This window comes from Dendrobates tinctorius, unplaced genomic scaffold (assembly GCF_039654945.1).
Source record: "Dendrobates tinctorius isolate UK_male_01 unplaced genomic scaffold, ASM3965494v1 ptg000205l, whole genome shotgun sequence".
NCBI lineage: Eukaryota > Metazoa > Chordata > Amphibia > Anura > Dendrobatidae > Dendrobates > Dendrobates tinctorius.
Window position 1 is genome coordinate 586,510 of NW_027361872.1, and position 23,432 is coordinate 609,941.

The 23,432-nt window shown below is 43.2% G+C and overlaps 1 protein-coding gene across 3 annotated transcripts in view; it reads right to left on the reverse strand.

Moving 5' to 3' along the window:
- Positions 1 to 23,432, reverse strand: part of PRKCE (protein kinase C epsilon) — a 483,682-nt gene that overhangs the window by 303,972 nt on the left and 156,278 nt on the right. For 2 of the 3 annotated variants that reach the window (XM_073553989.1, XM_073553990.1), the window contains exon 2: positions 2,651 to 2,714. The exons of the other annotated variant lie outside the window; for it this stretch is intronic. In XM_073553989.1, the coding sequence (XP_073410090.1) occupies positions 2,651 to 2,714 (64 nt within the window). The remainder of the gene's footprint in view (positions 1 to 2,650; positions 2,715 to 23,432) is intronic. 3 annotated transcript variants of the gene reach the window in all.

The following is a 23,432-nucleotide window of genomic DNA, read 5'->3' on the forward strand; positions in this document are numbered from 1 at the left end:
GGGCCATTTATATGGATACACCTAAATAAAATGGGAATGGTTGGTGACATCAACTTTCTGTTTGTGGCACATTAGTATATGGGAGGGGGGGAAACTTTTCAAGATGGGTGGTGACCATGGTGGCCATTTTGAAGTTGGCCATTTTGGATCTTTGCTTCATTGCAGCCTTTTGGTAAATTCTAAAGTTATTTTTTTCTCATTAATGTAGACTCTGCACCCCATCTTGACTGCAAAAAAACAGAAATGTAGAAATTTTTGCTAATTTATTAAAAAAGAAAAACTGAAATATCACATGGCCATAAGTATTCAGACCCTTTGCTCAGTATGGAGTAGAAGCACCCTTTGAGCTAGTACAGCCATGAGTCTTCTTGGGAATGATGCAACAAGTTTTTCACACCTGGATTTGGGGATCATCTGCCATTCTTCCTTGCAGATCCTCTCCAGTTCCATCAGGTTGGATGGTGAACGTTGGTGGACAGCCATTTTCAGGTCTCTCCAGAGATGCTCAATTGGGTTTAGGTCAGGGCTCTGGCTGGGCCAGTCAAGAATGGTCACAGAGTTGTTCTGAAGCCACTCCTTTGTTATTTTAGCTGTGTGCTTAGGGTCATTGTCTTGTTGGAAGGTGAAGCTTCAGCCTAGTCTGAGGTCCAGAGCACTCAACTTAATATTAACCTAATAAATATATAAATAAATAAATGAAAAAAAAACATAGGCTACCCCCTATTTTTGATAACCAGCCAAGATAAAGCATACAGCTTCGGACTAATATTATCAGGCTAGGAAGAGCCAACCCAGATTTGGCACATACCACTAGATGCGCCAATTCTGGCACTTTGGTTTATGGGGTTGATGCCAGCAGTGTAGTCACAGCTGCCATCAAGTCCTGGGAGACTATCAGACACCTCCACTACTAACCTGGTAATAAAAAATAAAAACACACAGAAAAAAAACTTTATTTCAATAAAGACTCCCCCACACCATCCCACATTCCCCAATTCATTGGGGAGGAAAAAAAAAACAGGTCTGAAGTAATCCACCGAATCCGTAGTAGTCCAGAAATGGATACCCGAAAACTGTAAAATTACAGAAATAGAAACAAGAGACAGTCCCTCGTTCATCAATTTATTACTCAAAATGTCCCCACGAAGCTCTGACGTAGTCCATGTTCCCCGAATCTCGATCAGGCAACTGTGAATAGCAGTGACGTGACTGCTATTCACATGCGCTGGGTAGAGATGACAATACTCATCAGAACCATTAGGGCTCGCTGATTGTAGGGGGAGACAGCGACGATTATGAGCGTTGTCGTGAGTACTCGACGCCTGTGAATAGCAGTAAATTTGCTGCTATTCAAAGTCGCTGGAGACAGGTTCAGGGTACGAGGGAACATTTTGGGTAATAAATTGGCGAACAAGGGACTGTCTCCTATTTTTATTTCTGTCTTTTTATGTTTTTTTCAGGTATCCTTCTCTGGACTACATTGGATTCAGTGGATTACGGAGGACCTGCAAGGGATTTGTTTCATTTTTTTTAAATAAAGTGGTGAAAGAGGGATCATGTGGGGGAGTTTTTATTCAAATAAAGTGGAGTTTTTTGTGTATTTTCTTTTTTACTACTGGTCTAGTAATGGAGATGCCTGATAGACACCTCTCCGTTACAAACCTCAAGGCTTGATGGCAGCTGCCAATACACAGCTAACATTAACCCCATAAACCATTACCCCGATTGCCACCGTACCAGGGCAATAGGGAAGAGCCGTGCAAAGCACCAGAATTGGTGCACCTAATGTGATGCGCCAATTATGGCGTGGCTGCGGGCTTGTATCTTTAAGCTGGGGAGGGTCCTATAAACAGAGACCATGACAGCCTGATACTATAAGCCCCCAGCTTTATGCTTTACCTTGACTGGTTATCAAAAATAAGGGGGACTTTTTAATTATTCATTTATGTATTAGGTTAAACAGGCTAAAAACACCTATGTAAATGCACTTACAACGCATATGCATTTTTTTAACTGCAGGTTTTCCACTTGTAAAGCAAGTCTATCAGGAAATTCTGCGTAGAAGACTGAGCGTTCACGCAAGAGAAATTGACATCCTGCGGCTCAGATACCTGCACCCATGTGATATTATGCAGCTTAAAAAAAACACAGTGGGCATAATATTTCTATTAATGCCATCCACTGTGCTTGTACTGTACATTGATTTGGACCCAGCAAAAGTAAGCATCCAGAATGCTAGTATTACTGATCGTGGGCACACAGCCTAAAGAGGTGAACAACCGTAGGAAAACAACCATTCACATTGCAGACCCACCTTGTATATGCCCTCTGCAAGCTCATCAGATAACTAACTTAATGAGTATGTTCTTCTAAAATCCAAATTGCAAGACCACAGGTTCTCCTCCTCTGTCAAGAAACAATTTTACCCTTTTATTCAGTTATTTCTCTTTGGTGATGCCACGAAAGCAAAACTCCGACATCTCTAGACTGAGTTTGTATGAATCAGATTGTAGTCTACTTTGTCCACAACACAGCTATGTATAGTTCAGATATACAAAAGTAACACAAAATACATTCCCGAGCACTTTGTTTAAAGGACTCAGCGCTACAAGTGTCACCTTGATAAGGAATTTACGGAGAAAGCACTTACCTTCCCCTGAAGAGCCAGAGAGATCTATCACCACGTAAACTTTTCCTTCTGGTTCCAAATCAATCTGCAAATGAGAAAAAGAATATTTGGTTTGATATCTGCAAATTGCCTCTTTAAAGAGGGAGAGAACTTGAACTCTATAGCACCACCTGTTTATATACAGCTCTGGCAAAAATTAAGAGACCACGTCCAAATGTTCAGGTTGTCTGTTTTTTTCTTTATAGGTATACTAGCTGCTGGCCCGATTCTAAAGCATCGGGTACTCTAGAATATGGCCAGCGGGAGATTAAAATAAAAAAAGTGATATACTTACCATCCGACGGCCCCCAGACTCTTTCCCTCCTCTCCACGCTCCCGGCATCTTTCGTTCCCAGTAATGTTTTGCGCCAAAGATCGCTGCTGACGTTACTCTCGCGAGAGCGCGACGTCATCAGCGGTCTTTGGTGCAAAGCCTTACTGGGAACGGAAGATGCCGGGAGCGTGGAGAGGAGAGAAAAAGTCCGGAGGCCGTTGGAAGGTGAGTATATCACTCTTTTTTATTTTAATTCTATTTCTTACACGTTTATAGTACCCAGGGTCCGGAGGAGTCTCCTCTCCTCTGGACCCAGGGTACCGGATAGCGCCGGTCATCTCCCGGCTGCGTCGCCGCTGACGCCCGTGTGCCTGGAGATGACCCGCGCCAACCGTCAGGAGATCAGCGGCTAGTGCCGCTGATCTCCCGACGGTAGTGGTGGCGTGCGTCCTTCTAATTGAGGACTGCGCCTGTCGCTGATTGGTCGAGGCCTGGGGGCCGCGACCAATCAGTAACGAGGGATTCCGGTTACAGACAGACACGATAAGACGATTATATATATAGATTTTTGAGTAAAATGTAAATTGTTCTTTTAGTCTATAAACTTCTGAAAACATGTCTCTGAATTTCCAAGCAATAAATTTTGTGTGTATTTTCTGAAAAGGAGAGTCAAAATTTAAAAAAAACAGTGCTTTCAGACCTCAAATAATGCTAAGAAAACAAATTCATAATCATTTAGAAACAACAATACTAATGTTTTAACTCAGGAAGAGTTCAAAAATCAATATTTTGTGGAATAACCATGATTTTCAAAAACAGCTTTCATGCATCTTGGCATGCTTGCCACCAAACTTTCACACTGCTTCTGGCACAAAGATTTAAGCAGTTCTTTGTTTGAAGGCTTGTGGCTATCCATCATCCTCTTCATTACATTCCAGAGGTTTTCAATGGGGTTCAGGTCTGGAGAATGGGCTGCCCATGAAAGGGTTTTGATGTGGTGGTCTCTTAAATTTTGCCAGAGCTGTATAAGCATTTGAAACCCCTTGGAAATTTATTAATTTAAGAAAAAAAAAGTATTTTTAAAGTACTAGAAAGTGATAAGGACCTGAGCACTAATCTGTGACCTTGTTCTAGAATGTATAAGTGTAATGTTGCCCATCATTACAAGAGTGACCACCAGTCATCCAAGAAAGTATACTTGGGTAACTAACCTTCAACTAGAGGGTGATAATTACAGGATAGTCACAGCATGAACAAGGCGTTAAGATTTCTCCTGTAACAATGGCCAAACACAAGATTGCTGACGGTGGCGGATGAATGCTCATTCGGTCATCAGCTCTTTCTCCTGACCCCCTCAAAAATATGAGCACTCATGTTTCCAAAGGGATGAACAGAGAAAGCAGCTGCCAGACAGCTCTAACTGCAGCTTATCTGCTGGTGGATGTGAAAATTCAAACCCGACTATTATCTCCTTTACATTGTCCGATGTGGGACAGTTGGAAGACCTGAACCCCATACACATTAGACTTTCAGCCAAACCTGGCCATATCGGGCAAGGTCAGATGAATTTACTTCAATGTTTATGCGGGACCAAAGGCTCCTTTCATTCAACCGCATTTCAGTCACATTTTAGAATCCAACTTAGGTCCTGGTTTCGCAGACATAACCTTGACTTTAAAACCTAGACTATAAAACTCATTGAACAAATATGTTTTTTGTTAGTCAGCAGATTAATACAACATTCATACCTGCCATTAACGTGCTTGATCACAAGACCAAAGTGAGAATTCCAATTAAATATGTTGGGTGAAAAAGGGAGCTCAGAATAGCCAGAAAAAGGCGTTGAAAAATCATGTGACTGCTGTAGTCTTTCTTTTTTTTATTCTAATAATTATTGCTATTTTTGGCCTTGGCTTACTGATTAAGTGGTGGAAATGGAGGTATAAAAATACAGTATGTAGCTTTTCATGACAAGAAAATCAGAAACCGATCAATTCTAGAATGGAACTCGAGCACAGCATGGACAATTTGGCTTTTGGACTGGGCTTTTTTGGCCAGAGGGCCACATTGTCAGATTGAACTATCGTCATCGGTTGCAATAAAGTTCAAGTTCATGGCCGCACAGAGAAAAATGGCGTACCGTATGGGGCCTCAGATTGTGCTCGCTTGCTTTAGGGGTAATCACAAGAGGGAGAGAATCTTATAAGTCAACCAATGTCTCCTAGGGAAAATCATTTCCAATGGAGCGCTCGTCCAAGAGGAAAGAAATTGTCCATCAAGTCCATATCAGCTGTCTGTAGATGGGTGTCTCTCCTAGTGGAAACTGGTGTAACATATGTCCTTAGTCATGCTACAAGACTAGTTTTAGCGTCAGACATTGACTTATAAGGTAGCGACTTCCATTAGGTTACACTAGATACTAGATAGACAGCTCAATTTCTCCAGTATGGGAGCGAGTTTATATATTCATGTCTGGAAATGACTGGTGATTTGAAAGCTAAATGTTTTTGTGTCCAGCATTATTTGCCCAGCAGTCTTCTCCTTGTGCTCTTTATTTTCGGTCTTGGAACAGATTGAGAAAGAATTGTTGTGCGGAGGCTCATAGGACAATCTGTTGAAGATACAACTGAGGCAGCCAAAACAGCGCTCCGAACCAACACACATCAGAAGACAACTGTTACGGTTGCTGTTACAGAGTGGAGATGTAGGAACAACCCGGAAGTGGACCCTCTGGGTCACAGCTCCAGAGCCCCCGAGGGCGAGCGACACAGGTGAGGCCACCCCCTATACAGGGAGTGTTAGGGGCAGACCCACGGAGGACAGAACCGCAACAGCCGGAACCGAAGGGACGACTGGGGCTAAAGGCTGGAAAGGAGACACTGAAGAATCAGAGCTGCTAGGCACAGAAGGACCTAGGGACCACGGAGAATGGGCAGCATACAGAAGCGGGGCACAGAGGGTGGCACAGGCTGGAGACTGCAACAGAGAGTAAGGCACAGGTAACACTCTGAATGGGAGACAAGGCAGAAGACAGGCGAACAGGGGAAGTATGAACACTAGGCAGGTAGACAGGAGAGGCAGGACAGGGAAGACACTGGAGCTTAAGGCGGACAAGGAAAGGCTGGAGGTGCAGGGAGAGAGCTACCAGAGGTAGCGCAACTAGAGGCAGAGGAACGAGGAAAGGCCTGGGACACAGCGAGTGCTGACAAGAAGACAGCGTCACTGCAATCGATAGTCAGGCGTCTTACCTGGCCTGACGCCGATCATAAGTAGTCGGTGGATGCCGCCATGTCAGGGGCGGCGCCACCGCGTCACTGCTCCCAGGGGCCTGAGTGCCAGGATCCACACAGTGCTCAGGCGCCCGACGCCGAGATACCCGGAGGCCAGGCACGGGGTCGTGCCGAGAAGCAGGAGCGCGCCAGGAGGTGCGCGCAACGGGACAGACAGCGGGAGGGACCGTGACAACAACCATATCTTCAGCTGATCTTCCCAAACACAAAACTCATTAATAACAATGTAGACTGTGTTAACAATAAGAAGCCAGCTAAAGAGGAAACTTTTTTAATTTTATTTTTAACAGCACAAATTATTTAGTAATTTTGGCAAAAGGAAGTCCATAACCAATACGTAATCGATTAACTTGAAGATAAGTGAAATTAGATAGACCAGATAATATTAGGAGAACTACTCATTATTCAGACCAACTATGCCCACATAACACGTGCTGAAGATTGGTCTACAAAACACACAGAAAGGACAGAAAATTCATCAACTACAGGAAGGGTACAACATCTAGTTGACCCTTCTAAACAAGCTCCACATAAAAATAGTAATATCACCACAATAACAAAACAAAGAATGAGCCTTTAATGTCCAATCACTCTCCAATAATATCGGCCCTCCCGCCATGATCTCCTGGACAGGACACAAAACCAGAAAAAGATGAACCTCACTGATGTATTTACCAATGTAGAAGTCAGTAGATATGTAACGCGATGCGAGGCGATAGCTGCGGACAAGGAACTTGTTTTCTGTCACGCCCCGGCGGTCTACATGTAAGAGTGGGTCATGGCTGGGTGTTGGCACTAGTGTTGTGTGGGCCTTACACCCATGCAGACTGCCTTTAGCTGATCGTGTTGGCTGGCTAGGACCATAAATTACACACATTAATAATGGAGACTTCTGTTCAAATATGGGGACTGTACTGAACTTGATAAGGGTTATGTACAAGTGATATCAGGTACACAGTCTTAAGCACGTTTCCTTCACAGCAAGAAGCCTTTTCATTCCCACTATATCCTTCCTCTGTCCAGGGCTCTACAGATTATCTGTTTCATCTCTACGTTGCCACAATCCAGCTTCAGGGCCACAGTCCTGTTCAGTGAGTTTCTCTTCACTCGCTCAGCGGTTCCGCATCCTATCACTCTGGATGCCCTGGATCTACTGCTGTGACCCCCACTAGTCCCATGCTCTCAGTCCTCTTTAGGTCTGTTACTTTCAGCATTTGGGATTCTCGTGACTCAGAGTTTTATCTGCTAGCACCTAATGGAAGGTCTCTCAGTCTTCTCAGTGACTTTCTTTAGTATCTCACTATTCCTCGCTCCAGTCTCTTCTAGCTGTGGATCACCCCTTGGCAGGACTGCACTCTTTTAACTCTCCAAACTGTCTCACTCTATCCAGGAAGCACAGTCCTGTCCTTATCACTAAGCTCTCCTCCTGTGGGCTTGTTCTAATGCTTAACTACTTCTGACCCTGATCTCTGTTGCTGGGCAGAACTTTCTTAAACTACGTACTATGAATATTATACTAACAATATATATCACACGCTATCCATTACATAGGTAGACACCACAATGCAATAAAATTAACATGACGCAATATGTACAAAGGCGCATGACGTAATACACGACGCAATTGGTGTCTTCACAGGCAGGAATGCGAAAACACAGTCCACCACCTTTAGATGTATTAAAAAATTACATCCATGCAAACAAGTGCACACGCTGGAGTACCAATTTTTTTTACCTAATTACTGGTTCCTAAAGCTAAAAAAAATTTGAAGATATAGATCACTCATATGGGACTCCATGGAATTCATATTGCACTGCACAGAATACAATATGGGACTCATACGTAAGTTTAGTGAATTCATACTTTACAAATATATAATACCACATGTAACTTGTACGTAAGTACAAGTAAATTACACACCCGTGTGGAACACCAGATACATTTTATAAGTAAAAGGAACGTAAGTCAGAATGATCCTTCAACCAACCCCTATTTCCCTAGACTCCTCCACAGTCAGGAAGGCTTGAATTGGCCGAGCACTTTTATGTTCTCTAAGCCACTGCCAGATTCCTCTGTCAGCAAATTATCTATAGGCAGAACAAAAAGTTTGGACATTTAAATTTAAGAGACCAAAAACCAACAACTTCGGGGGAGAGCCATGAGGCCCCCATAAACATAAGATCGTGCATTTCGACAGTACTTGCTGGGATCACCATATGGAGTAAAGAATAAGGGTAGTGGGCACCACCAAAAATGTTTAATGGGATCTACCTAAAGCATACTGAGTTGGAAATGTAAGCAAACAAGAATAAGGAGTATTCATATGCAGGGATCACCATGATAAAAGACAAGTGACTTTATTAAATTCAACATGCACAAAAAGACCAAATATTAAAAACATTTACAACAGCCCAATGGCTGTGAAAGTATACAACTCATAACAACCATATATGGCTGAAACGGATCCTTTCTGTGACCAAAATATGTACAAATGGCAAATTAATAGTGTGTACAAATAATTAAAGGGAACCTGTCACTACTTTTCTGTCCTACCAGCTAAAATTATCATTTTATTCAGTGTCAACTATGCATTCCCTAAATACTTATGTAACCCCCTGACAACCCAAGTATCACCCATAAAAACCTTTTATATTTCTCCCGCGATGTATGCTAATAGGGTCCGTCCAGTCCGATGGCCCTGGGTGTGGCTTCGGTTCACTCACTCCACCCCTTTCCTCGGCTGCTGCAGACAGTCCTTGACATGGATGATGCAGTTCCCTGTGAGATATCACTCCTGCACAGTCAATTGGTTTCTCGCGCGTGCACAGTATGCCTTTCCCCAACTGCGGGCAAAGCCAAAAGGCAGAAGTGCACGCGCGAGAAACCATTTGACTGTGCAGGTGCGATATCTCACAGTGAACTACGTCATCCATGTCAAGGACTGCCTGCAGCAGCCGAGGAGAGGGGTGGAGTGAGTAAACCAAAGACACGTCCATCGGACCGGACGGACCCTATTAGCATACATCGCGGGAGAAATATAAAAGACTTTTATGGGTGACGCATGGGGAGTCAGGGGGTTACATAAGTATTTAGGGAATGCAGAGCTGACACTGAATAAAATGATATTTATAGATGGCAGGACAGAAAAGTGGTGACAGGTTACGTTTAAATGCAGAGGCAAGACACAGAAACAGCGTAATGACAAAGCCTATGCCATAACACGTACCATAGCATATCATATAGTTTCTATGCAAGATCATAAATAAAGAAGTGCACAATACAATGAGATACAATATATACAATAGATGTCCAGATAGAAACCTTATAGACACAAATACATATATATATATGGTAATCATTGAACAAAGCATAAACAGATACTTATCATTGCATGGAAATTTATATTATTACTATATTGAAAAAGAGGGAGTTCAGAGAGGAATCATAGAATCATAGAATCGTAGAGTTGGAAGGGACCTCCTGGGCCATCTGGTCCAACCCCCTGCTCAAAGCAGGATTCGCTAAATCATCCCAGTCAGATGTCTGTCCAGCCTCTGTTTGAAGACTTCCATTGAAGGAGAACTCACCACTTCTCGTGGCAGCCTGTTCCACTCATTGATCACTCTAACTGTCAAAAAGTTTTTTCTAATATCTAATCTGTGCCTCCTCCCATTCAGTTTCATCCCATTGCTTCTAGTCTTTCCTCGTGCAAATGAGAATAAAGTTGATCCTTCTACAATGTGACAGCCCTTTAGATATTTGTAGACAGCTATTAAGTCTCCTCTCAGTCTTCTCTTTTGCAAACTAAACATTCCCAAATCCTGCAACCTTTCCTCATAAGACAGGGTTTGCAGACCGGTCACCATTCTGGTCGCTCTTTTCTGAACTTGCTCCAGTTTGTTGATGTCTTTTTTAAAATGTGGTGCCCACAACTGGACACAATATTCCAGATGAGGTCTGACCAAAGAGGAGTAGAGGGAAATAATGACTTCACGTGATCTAGACTGTATGCTTCTGTTAATACATCCTAGAATTGCATTTGCCTTTTTTGCTGCTGCATCACACTGTTGACTCATATTCAGTCTGTGTCAGTCAGGAGTATCGACACAATGAGTCTTCCTCAGGGGTGAGTACCACTGTATGTACAGAGAACTCATACACTATCAGTAACATTAGATGGAATATAAAAACACAGAAGTATTAAAAAAACAAACATAATACTCTATGGACCTAATATGAAAGTGCACATAAGGTATACAGAGCTCATACATATCACCAACGACACCTCACACACATGTACAGAGAACTTATATAATATTTGTACATAGCACTATATGGTCGTTACATGTAGAACCCATGTGGAACTCATAAATTCTAAATATTCTACAGAACTTTACACATAACCTTGATGGATCTCATGCACCGTAAAAATCTATTTAATTCCTTAATGTAGAAAATAAAATTAAAGAGTAACGATCAATTTCGCGCGGCAGCGTTTTCCTGCATTATTTAGCACGGCTTCGTTTTCATGCATATTTTAGCTGCAGTGCGGAATTTCCTTACAACTTTTAGGTGCCTCCTTCAGTGACTATTTTAGCAATGCAAAACCTTTCTACAAAGAGTGAATGTTGGAAACCCTTCAAGCTCTCACATGTCCGAACATTTTATCAGCTGACAACAAGGTAACCAATTCTCATTAGTAACAGACACTCGCTATAGAGAAAGCCGAGCTTAGATTTGTTGCTGTTTGTGTAGTGTCAGGCACAACTACACATAATCCTAAAAAGAAAAAATGCCTTCCCTTTTATTGTTAATAATAGACACCATTCATTTTGATGATGTAGCAAAGACTACAGCTGCCCTAGAAAGTACAAGGTCTCAGGTTTCAGCCATTACAAGGCACCCAAGGGGAAAAGTACAAAGATAAAAGGAATCTAAAGTGCAGATTAACACAAGTAAAGAAGTCATTCTTAATGTATTATTAAAATAATTATATCAGATCCAAATTTTATTTTGCCACAATTTTTCCTCCACTGTGCAAAGATCCGTGGACCTAAAAAGAAATTTCCATTGATGGACCCAAAAAGTAAGAATAATAATGCACAAAATGCATCACATTAAAAAGCAAAGAAAGAAGCTCCAAAAAAAAAAAAGTTTTATTTATAAAACATAAAATGGATATATTCTATCCCAAGGACGGAGCACATTGTATAAGGTCAGGCAGGATCATGAGTCATGCAAAGATTAGAATGTTGTAAATGAATTTAGGAACAAGAACAAACTGGTGCATTTTGTAAATGACCTACCGATATTGATCTGCTATTAAAAAGCAAAAAAAAAACAACAAATAAACAAAGGATAGTAAACGTTAACTTGGATTAGTGGATTCATTTTAACCGATACCAGAGAACCTCCAGTTTGCAGAATCTGGCAGGATCCAAAACAGGATCAAAATGAAAGAGCTTGAACGTAGAGATGAGCGAACTTGAACTTAAATGTTCGGTGTTTGTACCGGACAGTAAGTCAGCTGCAATTTTCGGAGTTTCGGGGAAGTGCGTTGCAGAGAAAGAGAGAGAGAGATCCAAAGTTCGGGTCTCCATTGTTTTCAATGCGGTTCGGGTTCTGGTTCAAGTTTGATTACAGTTCTGGTCCCCGAACCGAACTTTGGACTAAAGTTTGGGGTGAGAACCAGAACCCGAACTTCCACGGGTCCGCTCATGCCTACTTGCAAGCGCACGTTCCTTGTTTAGGAAACTGGCAACCTATGACACACTGCAGAGGTGGCTGGTAACCTAGGCGTCAAGCAGTACACAATAGAATTACAAAAGCTCTGTATTCTTGAGAACAGAGAGGATTTTAATGAAAGGAACAATGGCTTTATGAGTACCTTGCAATGTTACACATTTAACATGATGAGACAACACCTTTAAAGGAGCTGTCCAGGACTTTAACATTTAAGATAGGTCATCAATGTCTGATTGGTGGGGGTGCAACAATCAGGAAGCTTGACTATCAGCTGTTCCCGATGTCGGCGGTGGCCAGAACTACTTAGTTATGGAGTTGCACAGCTCCGTCAACTGCATAGTGGCCGCGGCCAGTACTGCACACCCACTTCTTATTCAAATCAATAGGGGGAGGATGTGCAGTTCACGGTGCTGTGCAGCTCCACATCTGAACAGTTCCTGCCGCCACTGACACTGAGAACAGCTGATTGGCAGAGGATACGGGTGTCACAACCCCACCGATCAGACATTGATGACCTATCCAAAGGATAGACCATCGATGTTAAAGTCCTAGACAACCCCTTTACATATATTCATAATGCTACGCATGCAGATCCTCAAGATATTGTTCCTAGTGTGTGACTAATTTGGTTTCCCGGTGCAAACAGCCCTGTATGGATTATACCACGAGCCTACCATGGACTGCAACAATTTATTCAATCTTTTTTTTTTTTTCTTTCTTTTGTGTAAAGTTGATTTACTTTGTTTAGTCCTATTTATATTAGCAACGGTACAGAGCCGCATCCTAAATATATTATATATCATTCCTCATAGGTGTCACTCTGTTTGGAAAAAATAGAATCAATCGCTGATGTATACACCAAGAATTGTGGAAACCACAGTAAAAATTGCGACCATAGATCCATTATAATAAAAAAATTACTTCTCTTTATTGAATTATAAATAGGACAGGACAAAAAATGGGGAACTGTGCAAGGAACAAACAAAAAGTGCAATAGTATAAGTGCTCATACAAGCAGAACCCGCCCCAATCAGCCTGAACCATCATATACCAAGATAGATGCATATATTTCCTGTGTTAATGTTCCATATGAGGAGCATTATATATCTTGCATAAAGAGGGAAACACTGCCCATCAACTATCACACAGGATAATTCTGTGCACTATCACAAAAGAAGGTAACTAGAGGGGTTAACAAATAAACAATACTACCCTCGGGCCATATAAACCATGTCTTACATCTATGGAAAGACGGAGGATGGTGCAGCAAACATTGCGGTCCGCCCGGTCATCCTTGAGCCTCATTAAGGTAACGGTTTGGGTCCTTATTTTCTTAGGGCGGGTAATTGCCTGCCGGTGCAATTCGGGCAATGTTTGCTGCACCATCCTCCGTCTTTCCATAGATGTAAGACATGGTTTATATGGCCCGAGGGTAGTATTGTTTATTTGTTAACCCCTCTAGTTACCTTCTTTTGTGATAGTGCACAGAATTATCCTGTGTGATAGTTGATGGGCAGTGTTTCCCTCTTTATGCAAGATATATAATGCTCCTCATATGGAACATTAACACAGGAAATATATGCATCTATCTTGGTATATGATGGTTCAGGCTGATTGGGGCGGGTTCTGCTTGTATGAGCACTTATACTATTGCACTTTTTGTTTGTTCCTTGCACAGTTCCCCATTTTTTGTCCTGTCCTATTTATAATTCAATAAAGAGAAGTAATTTTTTTATTATAATGGATCTATGGTCGCAATTTTTACTGTGGTTTCCACAATTCTTTGTTTAGTCCTAGAACAGTCCAAAATTTTGTAGACATTATAGAGGAAAGAATATTATTTTTAAAAACGTTTTTAAAACATCCACACTTTTTTCTAAATGAGACAATGTATTAGTTCCAGGATGTGTTAATCTGAAAGCTTTTAAATACTTTCTGAATTGGATCATCTTCCAAAAGCACCGCCCAGCCCCCCTCCCTGCTATCACTATGACTACATGAACATAATATAGAAAAAACTAACGTATACTTGATGTGCGAAGAAAACGTACTGCAAACAAAGAAAATCCAACTTTTATCCATATTTCTCATGTGATTTTCTGAGATTAGCAAAAGAGATTTGCTATTTCCCCAGGAACAGTGCCATTTGACAGGGACTGAACTGCAATACCAGACCCGACCTGTGGACAAGGATGGCGCTGTGTCTGGGAAAACAGCTAAGGTTCTGTTCACAGCAGCATTTTGTAATTCCCTTTCTCAGTTCCTTTCTAGGAAAAAAGAGAAACAGAGTTAATGGGGAGAACGGACCTGTCACATAATGAGCGCACAGCACCAGATGGACCACATTGACTATAATGGGGTCTATCTGATATCTGTGATGGTGTTTGTTATTTTACCAGAGGAAAAAGTGCTGTATGCAGCCGATGATAGGAACGTATTACAATGCATTTCACACCCTGCAATCCGAGGGTGAAAATCCACACCTAACGTGTAATAATGGTGGCGCGGCCTAAGGATACAACACCCTTTATCAAGGGGGGCAGAATTATTTGGTAGGTTGGTTTCTTCAGGCCAAATGGACCAAAACATTTCTGAAAAGTAAAAAATTGATAGAGATTCAGCACTCCTTGAAACTGATATCGGTACGTGATCACAGAACCATCAAAAGTTTTGAAGCAAATAGTCAACAGGGTCACAAAAAACGTTCTGAGAAATAAAGACGCCAACGACAACTGCCAAAGATTAAGAACAGAACATGAAGCGACCAGGAAGCCATGATCCTCCAGTGCTACAAAAAAAATCAGACAGCTGCTACTGTGCAGGCGCCTTCGGCACCATCTTGCTAGAGAAAAAAAAATTGCCTCTTCCAAGATGTGGCAGCTGTTGGATTGCCGATAGCTGCAACTGCGCAGGCACGGCTGGCGCCTGTCAAGCTCATCTCCTCCCCGATGCCTGGTACGCTCACCTCCCCGGCTCTGGTCCGCTCTGCGGCGTCTGAGGCCGCTATCCCGACCGCCGCTGTCTCTGCTACCTCTGCCCGGGTCTCTCCATCTGCCGATGCCGCGGCTCCACCGCCGCCTCCCATGCCTCCACGCCGTCTGGGCCTCTCCGGCGCATCCGCTCCTCTCGCTCCGCCCCCTCGGCTGGCTCCTGCTCCTTCACACAGGCATACTGCTAGATACGCCCCCTAGACCTGGCATCCTATCTCCTGGTCTCATGGTTCAGCTGCACTCTGACCCGGAAGTTCTCTAGCGTGTCCTATATCAGGCAATCTCACCCTATGCTCACTGCCTGACTATCATTTGTGGTATCGGGTCCACGCGCTCCTGCGTTCCTCTTCGTTCCTGCGCAGTCTACCTCTCCGTAGCCTCCGCTGTTCTTCCTGTTTGTGACTTTCCTGTGGTCCCTCCTAGATCCAGTCCGTTCCTGCTTCCATCCTCCTGCTCCCGTGTCTTGTCCTGTACCGGTTCCTGCCTCCCGCCATTGCCAGTCTCGTCTGCCGGTCCACCACCATTCCCGCAGTCTCAGCAGCCATCCCTGTGGCTGTCGTCATCTCTCATCTGGTCGCCTGTATTTCCCTGCCTGCTTACTTACCCGGCTGTTCCCAGGTATCAGCTTCCGCGGCGATAGTCTCCCTTGGGTCTGCCCCTAACGCTCCCTGTATAGGGGGTGGTCCACCTGGTTCAGCTCGCCCGAGGGAGGTTCGTCGTCGCGGTCCTGAGGGTTCACTCCGGAGGTCCCCAATCTCACAGTGCCATTTTCAAACTGTTTTTTTTTTTTTCTTTTTTTAGGTATTTATGGGTACCATCGAAAAGAATAATTAAATGCGCAATATGGATGCAATGATGGTGAAGCACAGGCGTTGCTGCTGGTGTCTGACTTCAGGAGGGGAATTTTTTTTTTTTTTAAATATATATAATATTTATTATGTAAACTAGGGGGCAGGTCAGTGAGGGATCAGTGACCTGTCAGAAGCCACACTGATGAATACCTAATCAGGGCACCACATGAAGACCCCCCACAGGCCGCCCCGGAGCACGAGCATATCATTAACTAAAAACTGAAAATAAAGATTAAACAACAACCACAAGAAGGATTTCATCAACCAAGGTTATCATTGTAATCAGTATAATGGTGCCGACCTGACACTGTCTGTAGGTTACTGAGCACAATCCTGCTGACAGGCACCCTTTAAAAACAGCAAAATTCTTTTTCACAATGGATAATGGGGAGATGTTAAGTATCAGCTCAACAGAGAAACTGTAGCCTAAAAACTGGTTTAAAAAAAGCCCTGTATTTATTATCTGCACAGATTTCATGCCATTCTCAACTAACAAAATAAAATAAAAGTTTCTCATACATTTCATGAGGTGAAGCGCCCATTCTTTTCCTACAGTACTTTTAAACAAAATGCCCTTTTGATCAGAAGAACGGACTAAACCTCTTAGGTTCCAGAACACTATTATTAGACATAAAGGCTCTCATGCAGATCCTTTTAAGCCTTATAATGACAAGGTGAAATTATGAATAAGCTGCATGCAGCATAGCGCGAAGCTAAAAAAGATGGGAGACATTTCTATTCAGGCTCAAGCCGCAGTGTGTGTAGGAGGTTGACTTCTATGTGCAAGAAAACCTCACTTCTTAAAAAAGAAAAAATATATATATACTGTATATGTATATATATATATATATATATATATATACACATACAGTATACATATATATATACTCGATGGGAGGGAATGTGGTAGTGTCAGGATGGGGGCAGACCTTGCAGCGTTGAGAATCTCTCCCCCCCTTGTGCTCACCCACCTATCCACTTTCTCTTTCCCCATGTGCTGACTTCTCTCGTCTGTGCTCTCTTCTTTGACCTGTCTACCCCATGTGCTATCCCCCTTTCTGCTGTCTCTCTCCTTCCTGTGCTGTGCTCTCCCCTCATGTGCTGTCCCGTTTGAGCTGTCTTCCCCCTGTGCTCTGTCTCTCTCACCCACGTGCACAGAACATACCACATCTCCTGGGCAGGGGAGGAAGCAAAAGACAATACTGACATTACAGCAGGAGATCGCAGAGGATACATTTTGTGACGTAAATATTGTTTAAAAACAGTCAGTGAAATATTTTACCTCACGAAATGAATCCTCTGTGATCCCCTGCTGTAATGTCAGTATTGCCTTTTGCTTCCTCCCCTGCCCAGGAGATGTGGTATGCTCCGTACATGGTCAGACACTTTCGTTCATGGGAAAACCCCTTTAATGTGACCGCCTTCCTCTGCCTGTAGACACGTAGCACATCTGCCACTGGGATCAGCCGAATGATTCACTGCGCCTGTGCGGAATTCGTGCAGGCGCAGTGCAACGGTGTTCCACTGGTGGTACCGCGCAAGAGGCTACGTGAGTGTATGAGTGTGAAAGTGAGCGTGTGAGAGTGACTGTGTGTGAGTGAGAATGTGAGTGTGACTGTGTGAGAGTGAGTGTGAGAGTGAGTATGTTAGTCTGAGTGTGAATGTGAGTGTGACTAAGAGTGTGAATGTGAGTGTGTGAGTGTGAGAGTGTATGAGTGTGTGTGTGGTGCGTACGGCATATAGTGTGTGTGTGGTGCGACGGTGTTCCGCTGGTAGACCCGCGCAATAGGTTGGTACCAGCAGCAGTTTCCATATTGAGACACCCATCACTTGGGTGTGTGTCCCAATATGGCAGTCGGTTAACTTCCTCTGCTTGGAATTCTGGGATACGGTGACATCTGGACAGAACAGGAAATGAAAACATTACAAGACAATTATATAAATGACTGGTTTGGCAGTGGGTCAGTAATGGCGTGGGGTGGCATTTCTTTGGAGTGCCACACAGTGTTGGGCTGTGAGCACAACCCCCATCTGTGGACGTCGGGCACTCAGACCATCCTCATGGAGTCGGTTTCTAACCGTTTGTGCAGACACATGCACAATTGTGGCCTGCTGGAGGTCATTTTGCAGGGCTCTGGCAGTGCTCCTCCTGTTCCTCGTTGCACAAAGGCTGAGGTAGCGGTCCTGCTGCTGGGTTGTTGCCTTCCTACGGCCCCCTCCACGTCTCCTGGTAGCGCCTCCAGCCTCTGGACACTACGCTGACACAGCAAACCTTCTTGCCACAGCTCGCATTGATATGCCATCCTGGATGAGCCATGGATGGACTTATCTGGTGACAAAACAACTAAGGAATGTGACAAGTGAAAAGAAGACCTCTATCAAAAACCATAAAATGCAAATATATGGTGTGAATTTTCCTGATTTGGTGGTGTCACCATTTTTATGGTCAATATTTTTGCAGTTTCCATTTCAGGCCTATTATACTATATTGTAAATGTGGCTCATAAGGAAATATACTACCTACAAATACGTCTCTTAATCCAGTGAACATTTGTATAGGTACCATGAAAATTAGGAAATCAGGAGCTCAAGTCCCATCCTGTCGATTCTACATAACACTAAAAGTACCCTACCTTGTTGCGACATATTGGACTATGATAGCTGACACGGAAATAAGAATAATTTTCCTATTGAGAAAAAAAAATGATCAGGAAAGCGATGATCAAGAGTTTTCTTTCTATCTTTCATAATCCCCATGGAAATTCATCACCTTGTTTTAAAAATATACAGTGAAGATTTTGTTTTATTCTCTAGTCAATGAGTCCTATTAAAGGGTTTATGCAGAATTTTTTTAAAAAATATAAGCCTAAAAACTAAAAGGTAATTAGTTGCTAAAAGATGAAATTACCTGACTGTTGTACACGGCACCGGCTCAGAGCCGTCCGCAATTCTGCTGTTTCATGGCAACAGAACAGCTCTTCTTCTTCCGGGCTGCTCTGCTGACAGGGCGTGACTGCCAACGTCATGCTGATTGACAGCCAACTCCCCACAGTTAGGCAGCAGGGAAACACCTGTCAATCAGCATGTCATCAGCAGTGACACCCGATCAACAGAGCAGAGTGGAAGAAGAAGAACTGTTCTGTTTCAGTAATGTCAGCGGAAGCCACTTAATCTAAGTCAGGATCAGAATATGACCGCTCTGTGGCGGCAGAGATCAGCGCCGGGCACAATAAGCAGGTAGTTATCAACTACCAGACTTATTTCTTAGGCCTGTAGTTAAAAAAATTACATAGTCCTGGATAACCTCTTTAAAGACAGTATATGGATGCAAGTATAGGGCCTTGAGCACATTACGTGTATTGTAGCTTTTTGTGACATTCCATTCTAATGCCAGTAAAGAAGCACTCCCGTTATTTGGTTTATTCCGTATACCTGTGTAAACGTTAGTGCAGTGCCCGTTGTGTTATCATTCACAACGATCACTGTCTTCCCCGATTTCCAGGTCTGCCTTTTCTGCGTTACGTGAACATGACTCCAGAATACTTTACGTTCTATGGACCCATTTCATCACAGCTTTTATTCCTGAAAACTGGCGAGGTTGCACAAAAATTTTGCGACTTTTGGAGTTTTCACATAATTTTTTTTACCAGGTCCAACAAAGTGGGAGGAGCTGAAGTGAGACAGGGTGTGGCAACCTCTACTTGTCAAATTCATGAGAAGCAGTGAGATTCTTCACGCGACAAATCTTACTCCAGTCTCTGACTGGAGTAGGGTTTGTGGTGAGGCACACACTCCACCTCGCCGCTTCATCATGCCAGTAAGAAAAATGGTTCCTCCTTGGCAACTACAAAAGCCTCCGCTTTTCTTGGAAGACTTTTTTTTATGATTTTGGAGTGACTATGGGAATCTTTGCCCCTTGATCCAGAAGAGCATTTGTGAGGTCAAACACTAATGCTGAGGAGAGGTTTTCACTTTTCACTCAGAAGGGATGAAAGAATGTTTGGGAGAGAAGAAATGTCATGACCTGATGTGTTACACTGGTGGCTCCTATTACAGGATGACGATGGTATCAGTGAGCTCTTTACCACCTTTTGTCACAGAAAGTAGAGAGAAAAAGGCCAATTGGACATCATTTCACACAAACACCCAAAAATGTGCCAGAAAAAATTATTGACACCCTCAACTTAATATTTGGTTGCACACCCTTTGGAATAAATAACTGAAATAAATCGCTTCCTATAACCTGGAACAAGCTTCTTACACCTCTGACATTTTGGACCACTCTTCTTTTGCAAACTGCTCCAGGTCTCTCATATCTGAAGACACCTTCTCCCAACAGCAATTTCAAGATTTATCCACATGTATTCAATGGCATTTAGATCCAGACGCATTGCTCGCCACTTCAGAATCCTCCAGGGCTTTGTTTCCATCTATTGTTTTGGGTCACTGTCCTGTTTAAAGACCCATGACCTAGGACGCAAAGACAGCTTTCTGACACGGGGCACTACATTGTGACCCAAAACCCTTTGGTAACATTTAGATTTCATGATGCCTTGAACAAAGTGATGGCACCCGGTGCCAGAGGCATTAAACCAACTCCAAAACATCTTTGAACCTCCACCATATTTGACTGTAGGTACAGTGTTCCTTTCTTTGTGGGCCTCATTCGATTTTCGGTAAACAGTAGAATGATGTGCTTTACTAGAAATCTCTATATTGGTCTCATCTGTCCACAAGACACTTTCCCAGAAGGATTTTGGCTTACTCACACACATTTTGGCAAACTGCAGTCTAGCCTTTTTATTACTCTGTGTCAGCAGCTCCTCCTCCTGCTATTGCTTTAAATTAAATTCAAACATAGACGGATAGTTTGCACTGACAATGATGCACCTTGAGTCTGCAGGAGAGCTTGAATTTCTTTGGAAAAATAAAAAATAAAACAAACTTGATTGGGGCTGCTTATCCACCATCCGGACTATCCAACGTTGCAACCTTTCATCAATTTTTCTCTGCCGTCCATGTCTAGGTAGATTAGCTACAATGCTATGGGTTGTAAAGGTCATGATTATGTTGAGGACAAAGAAGCATAAAGGTCTATGAAAATGGACTTGTAACCTCGATATTGATGATAATTTTCAACAATTTGAGTTCTGAAGTCCTCAAATAGTTTTCCTCTTTCTGTTCTCTATGTTTACTGTGGCACACACAGACATACAGTGCAAAGATTGAGTCAACTGGTCCCTTTTTTATCTAACTTCAAGTGTGATTTTCATATTGCCCACACTTATTACTTGCCACAGGTGAATTTGAACAGGTATCACATGCTTGAAACAAAGTTGTTTACCTACAATTTTGGAGCGGTGCTCACAATTTTGTCCGGCACATTTTTGGGGGTTTGTGAGAAATTATATTTAATTTGTCTTTTTTCACAATTTTTTTTGTGCTGTTCCAATACACACAAAGGAAACAAACATGTGCATAACAAAACATGTGTAATTGCAAAAAAATTTTGAAATATATACTTAGTTTTCTGGAACAATTTCAAGGGCACCAACACTTTAGGCCATGACTGTATAAAGACTAAGATAAAGATATATACATCCTTGAAATTTATTACAACTAGAGTTGAGCGAAACGGGTCGAAAAATTTCAAAAGTCGCCGACTTTTGGCAAAGTCGGGTTTCATGAAACGAAACCCGACCCTAGGATGAGGTCGGCCACGAGGTCGGCGACTTACGCGCCAAAGTCGCGTTTCAAAAGTTTGTTTTGCGCTCTTTTTCAGCCAATCAGGATCCACGGACACTGTGGGCAACGTGATGACATAGGCAGGGGTCACCACCATCTTTCAGAAGGGCATGCAAGTGATTGGCTTGCTTTGGTGGGCGTCACAGGGGGTATAAAAGGGCGTGCACGCCGACCACCATCTTACTTCTGCCAATCTCAGTATAGGGAGAGGTTGCTGCTGATTCTGTAGGGAGAGCGTTAGGCAGGGAAGAAGACAAAAAAACTGCTTCTGCTGCTAGCGATTTGGCCTGCACAACACACCAGTCACTGTGTGTGCAGTGCAAGGGGAGGCTATATAGTGGTGTATCAGTGGTGTTGGTTGTTGGGCTGCCTTCTAAGGCTTCCTGACATTCCTGCATTGCTGTTTACCCACTGCTCCGCAAACTGCTTTTTTAAAAGCAATCCCAATTTTTTTTTTTTGTCCTGCTGAGAAGAAAAAAAAACTGCTTCTGCTGCTAGCAATTTGGCCTGTACAACACACCAGTCACTGTGTGTGCAGTGCAAGGGGAGGCTATATAGTGGTGTATCAGTGGTGTTGGTTGTTGGGCTGCCTTCTAAGGCCTCCTGACATTCCTGCATTGCTGTTTACCCACTGCTCCGCAAACTGCTTTTTTAAAAGCAATCCCAATTTTTTTTTTTTATCCTGCTGAGAAGAAAAAAAAACTGCTTCTGCTGCTAGCAATTTGGCCTGCACAACACACCAGTCACTGTGTGTTCAGTGCAAGGGGAGGCTATATTGTGGTGTATCAGTGGTGTTGGTTGTTGGGCTGCCTTCTAAGGCTTCCTGACAGGCTGGCATTGCTGTTTACCCACTGCTCTGCAAACTGCTTTTTTAAAAGCAATCCAATCTCCCTTATCCTCTAGTCACTTTTGTCACAGCTGTGCCATCGAGCCTGTGACATAGCGCTCAGATATCAGTGGGCCTCACACAATCCAAAGGTGTCCAGTGTCCACAAGTGTCTGCAGAAATTCAAAATCTCCCTTATCCTCTCGTCACTTTTGTCACAGCTGTGCCATCGAGCCTGTGACATAGCGCTCAGATATCAGTGGCCCTCACACAATCCAAAAGTGTCCAGTGTCCACAAGTGTCTGCAGAAATTCAAAATCTCCCTTATCCTCTAGTCACTTTGGTCACAGCTGTGCCATCGAGCCTGTCACATAGCGCTCAGATATTCATTGGGCCTCACACAATCCAAAAGTGTCCAGTGTCCACAAGTGTGTGCAGAAATTCAAAATCTCCCTTATCCTCTAGTCACTTTGGTCACAGCTGTGCCATCGAGCCTGTCACATAGCGCTCAGATATTCATTGGGCCTCACACAATCCAAAAGTGTCCAGTGTCCACAAGTGTGTGCAGAAATTCAAAATCTCCCTTATCCTCTAGTCACTTTGGTCACAGCTGTGCCATCGAGCCTGTCACATAGCGCTCAGATATTCATTGGGCCTCACACAATCCAAAAGTGTATAGTGTCCACAAGTGTGTGCAGAAATTCAAAATCTCCCTTATTCTCTAGTCACTTTGGTCACAGCTGTGCCATCGAGCCTGTCACATAGCGCTCAGATATTCATTGGGCCTCACACAATCCAAAAGTGTCCAGTGTCCACAAGTGTGTGCAGAAATGCAAAATCTCCCTTATCCTCTAGTCACTTTGGTCACAGCTGTGCCATCGAGCCTGTCACATAGCGCTCAGATATTCATTGGGCCTCACACAATCCAAAAGTGTCCAGTGTCCACAAGTGTGTGCAGAAATTCAAAATCTCCCTTATCCTCTAGTCACTTTGGTCACAGCTGTGCCATCGAGCCTGTCACATAGCGCTCAGATATTCATTG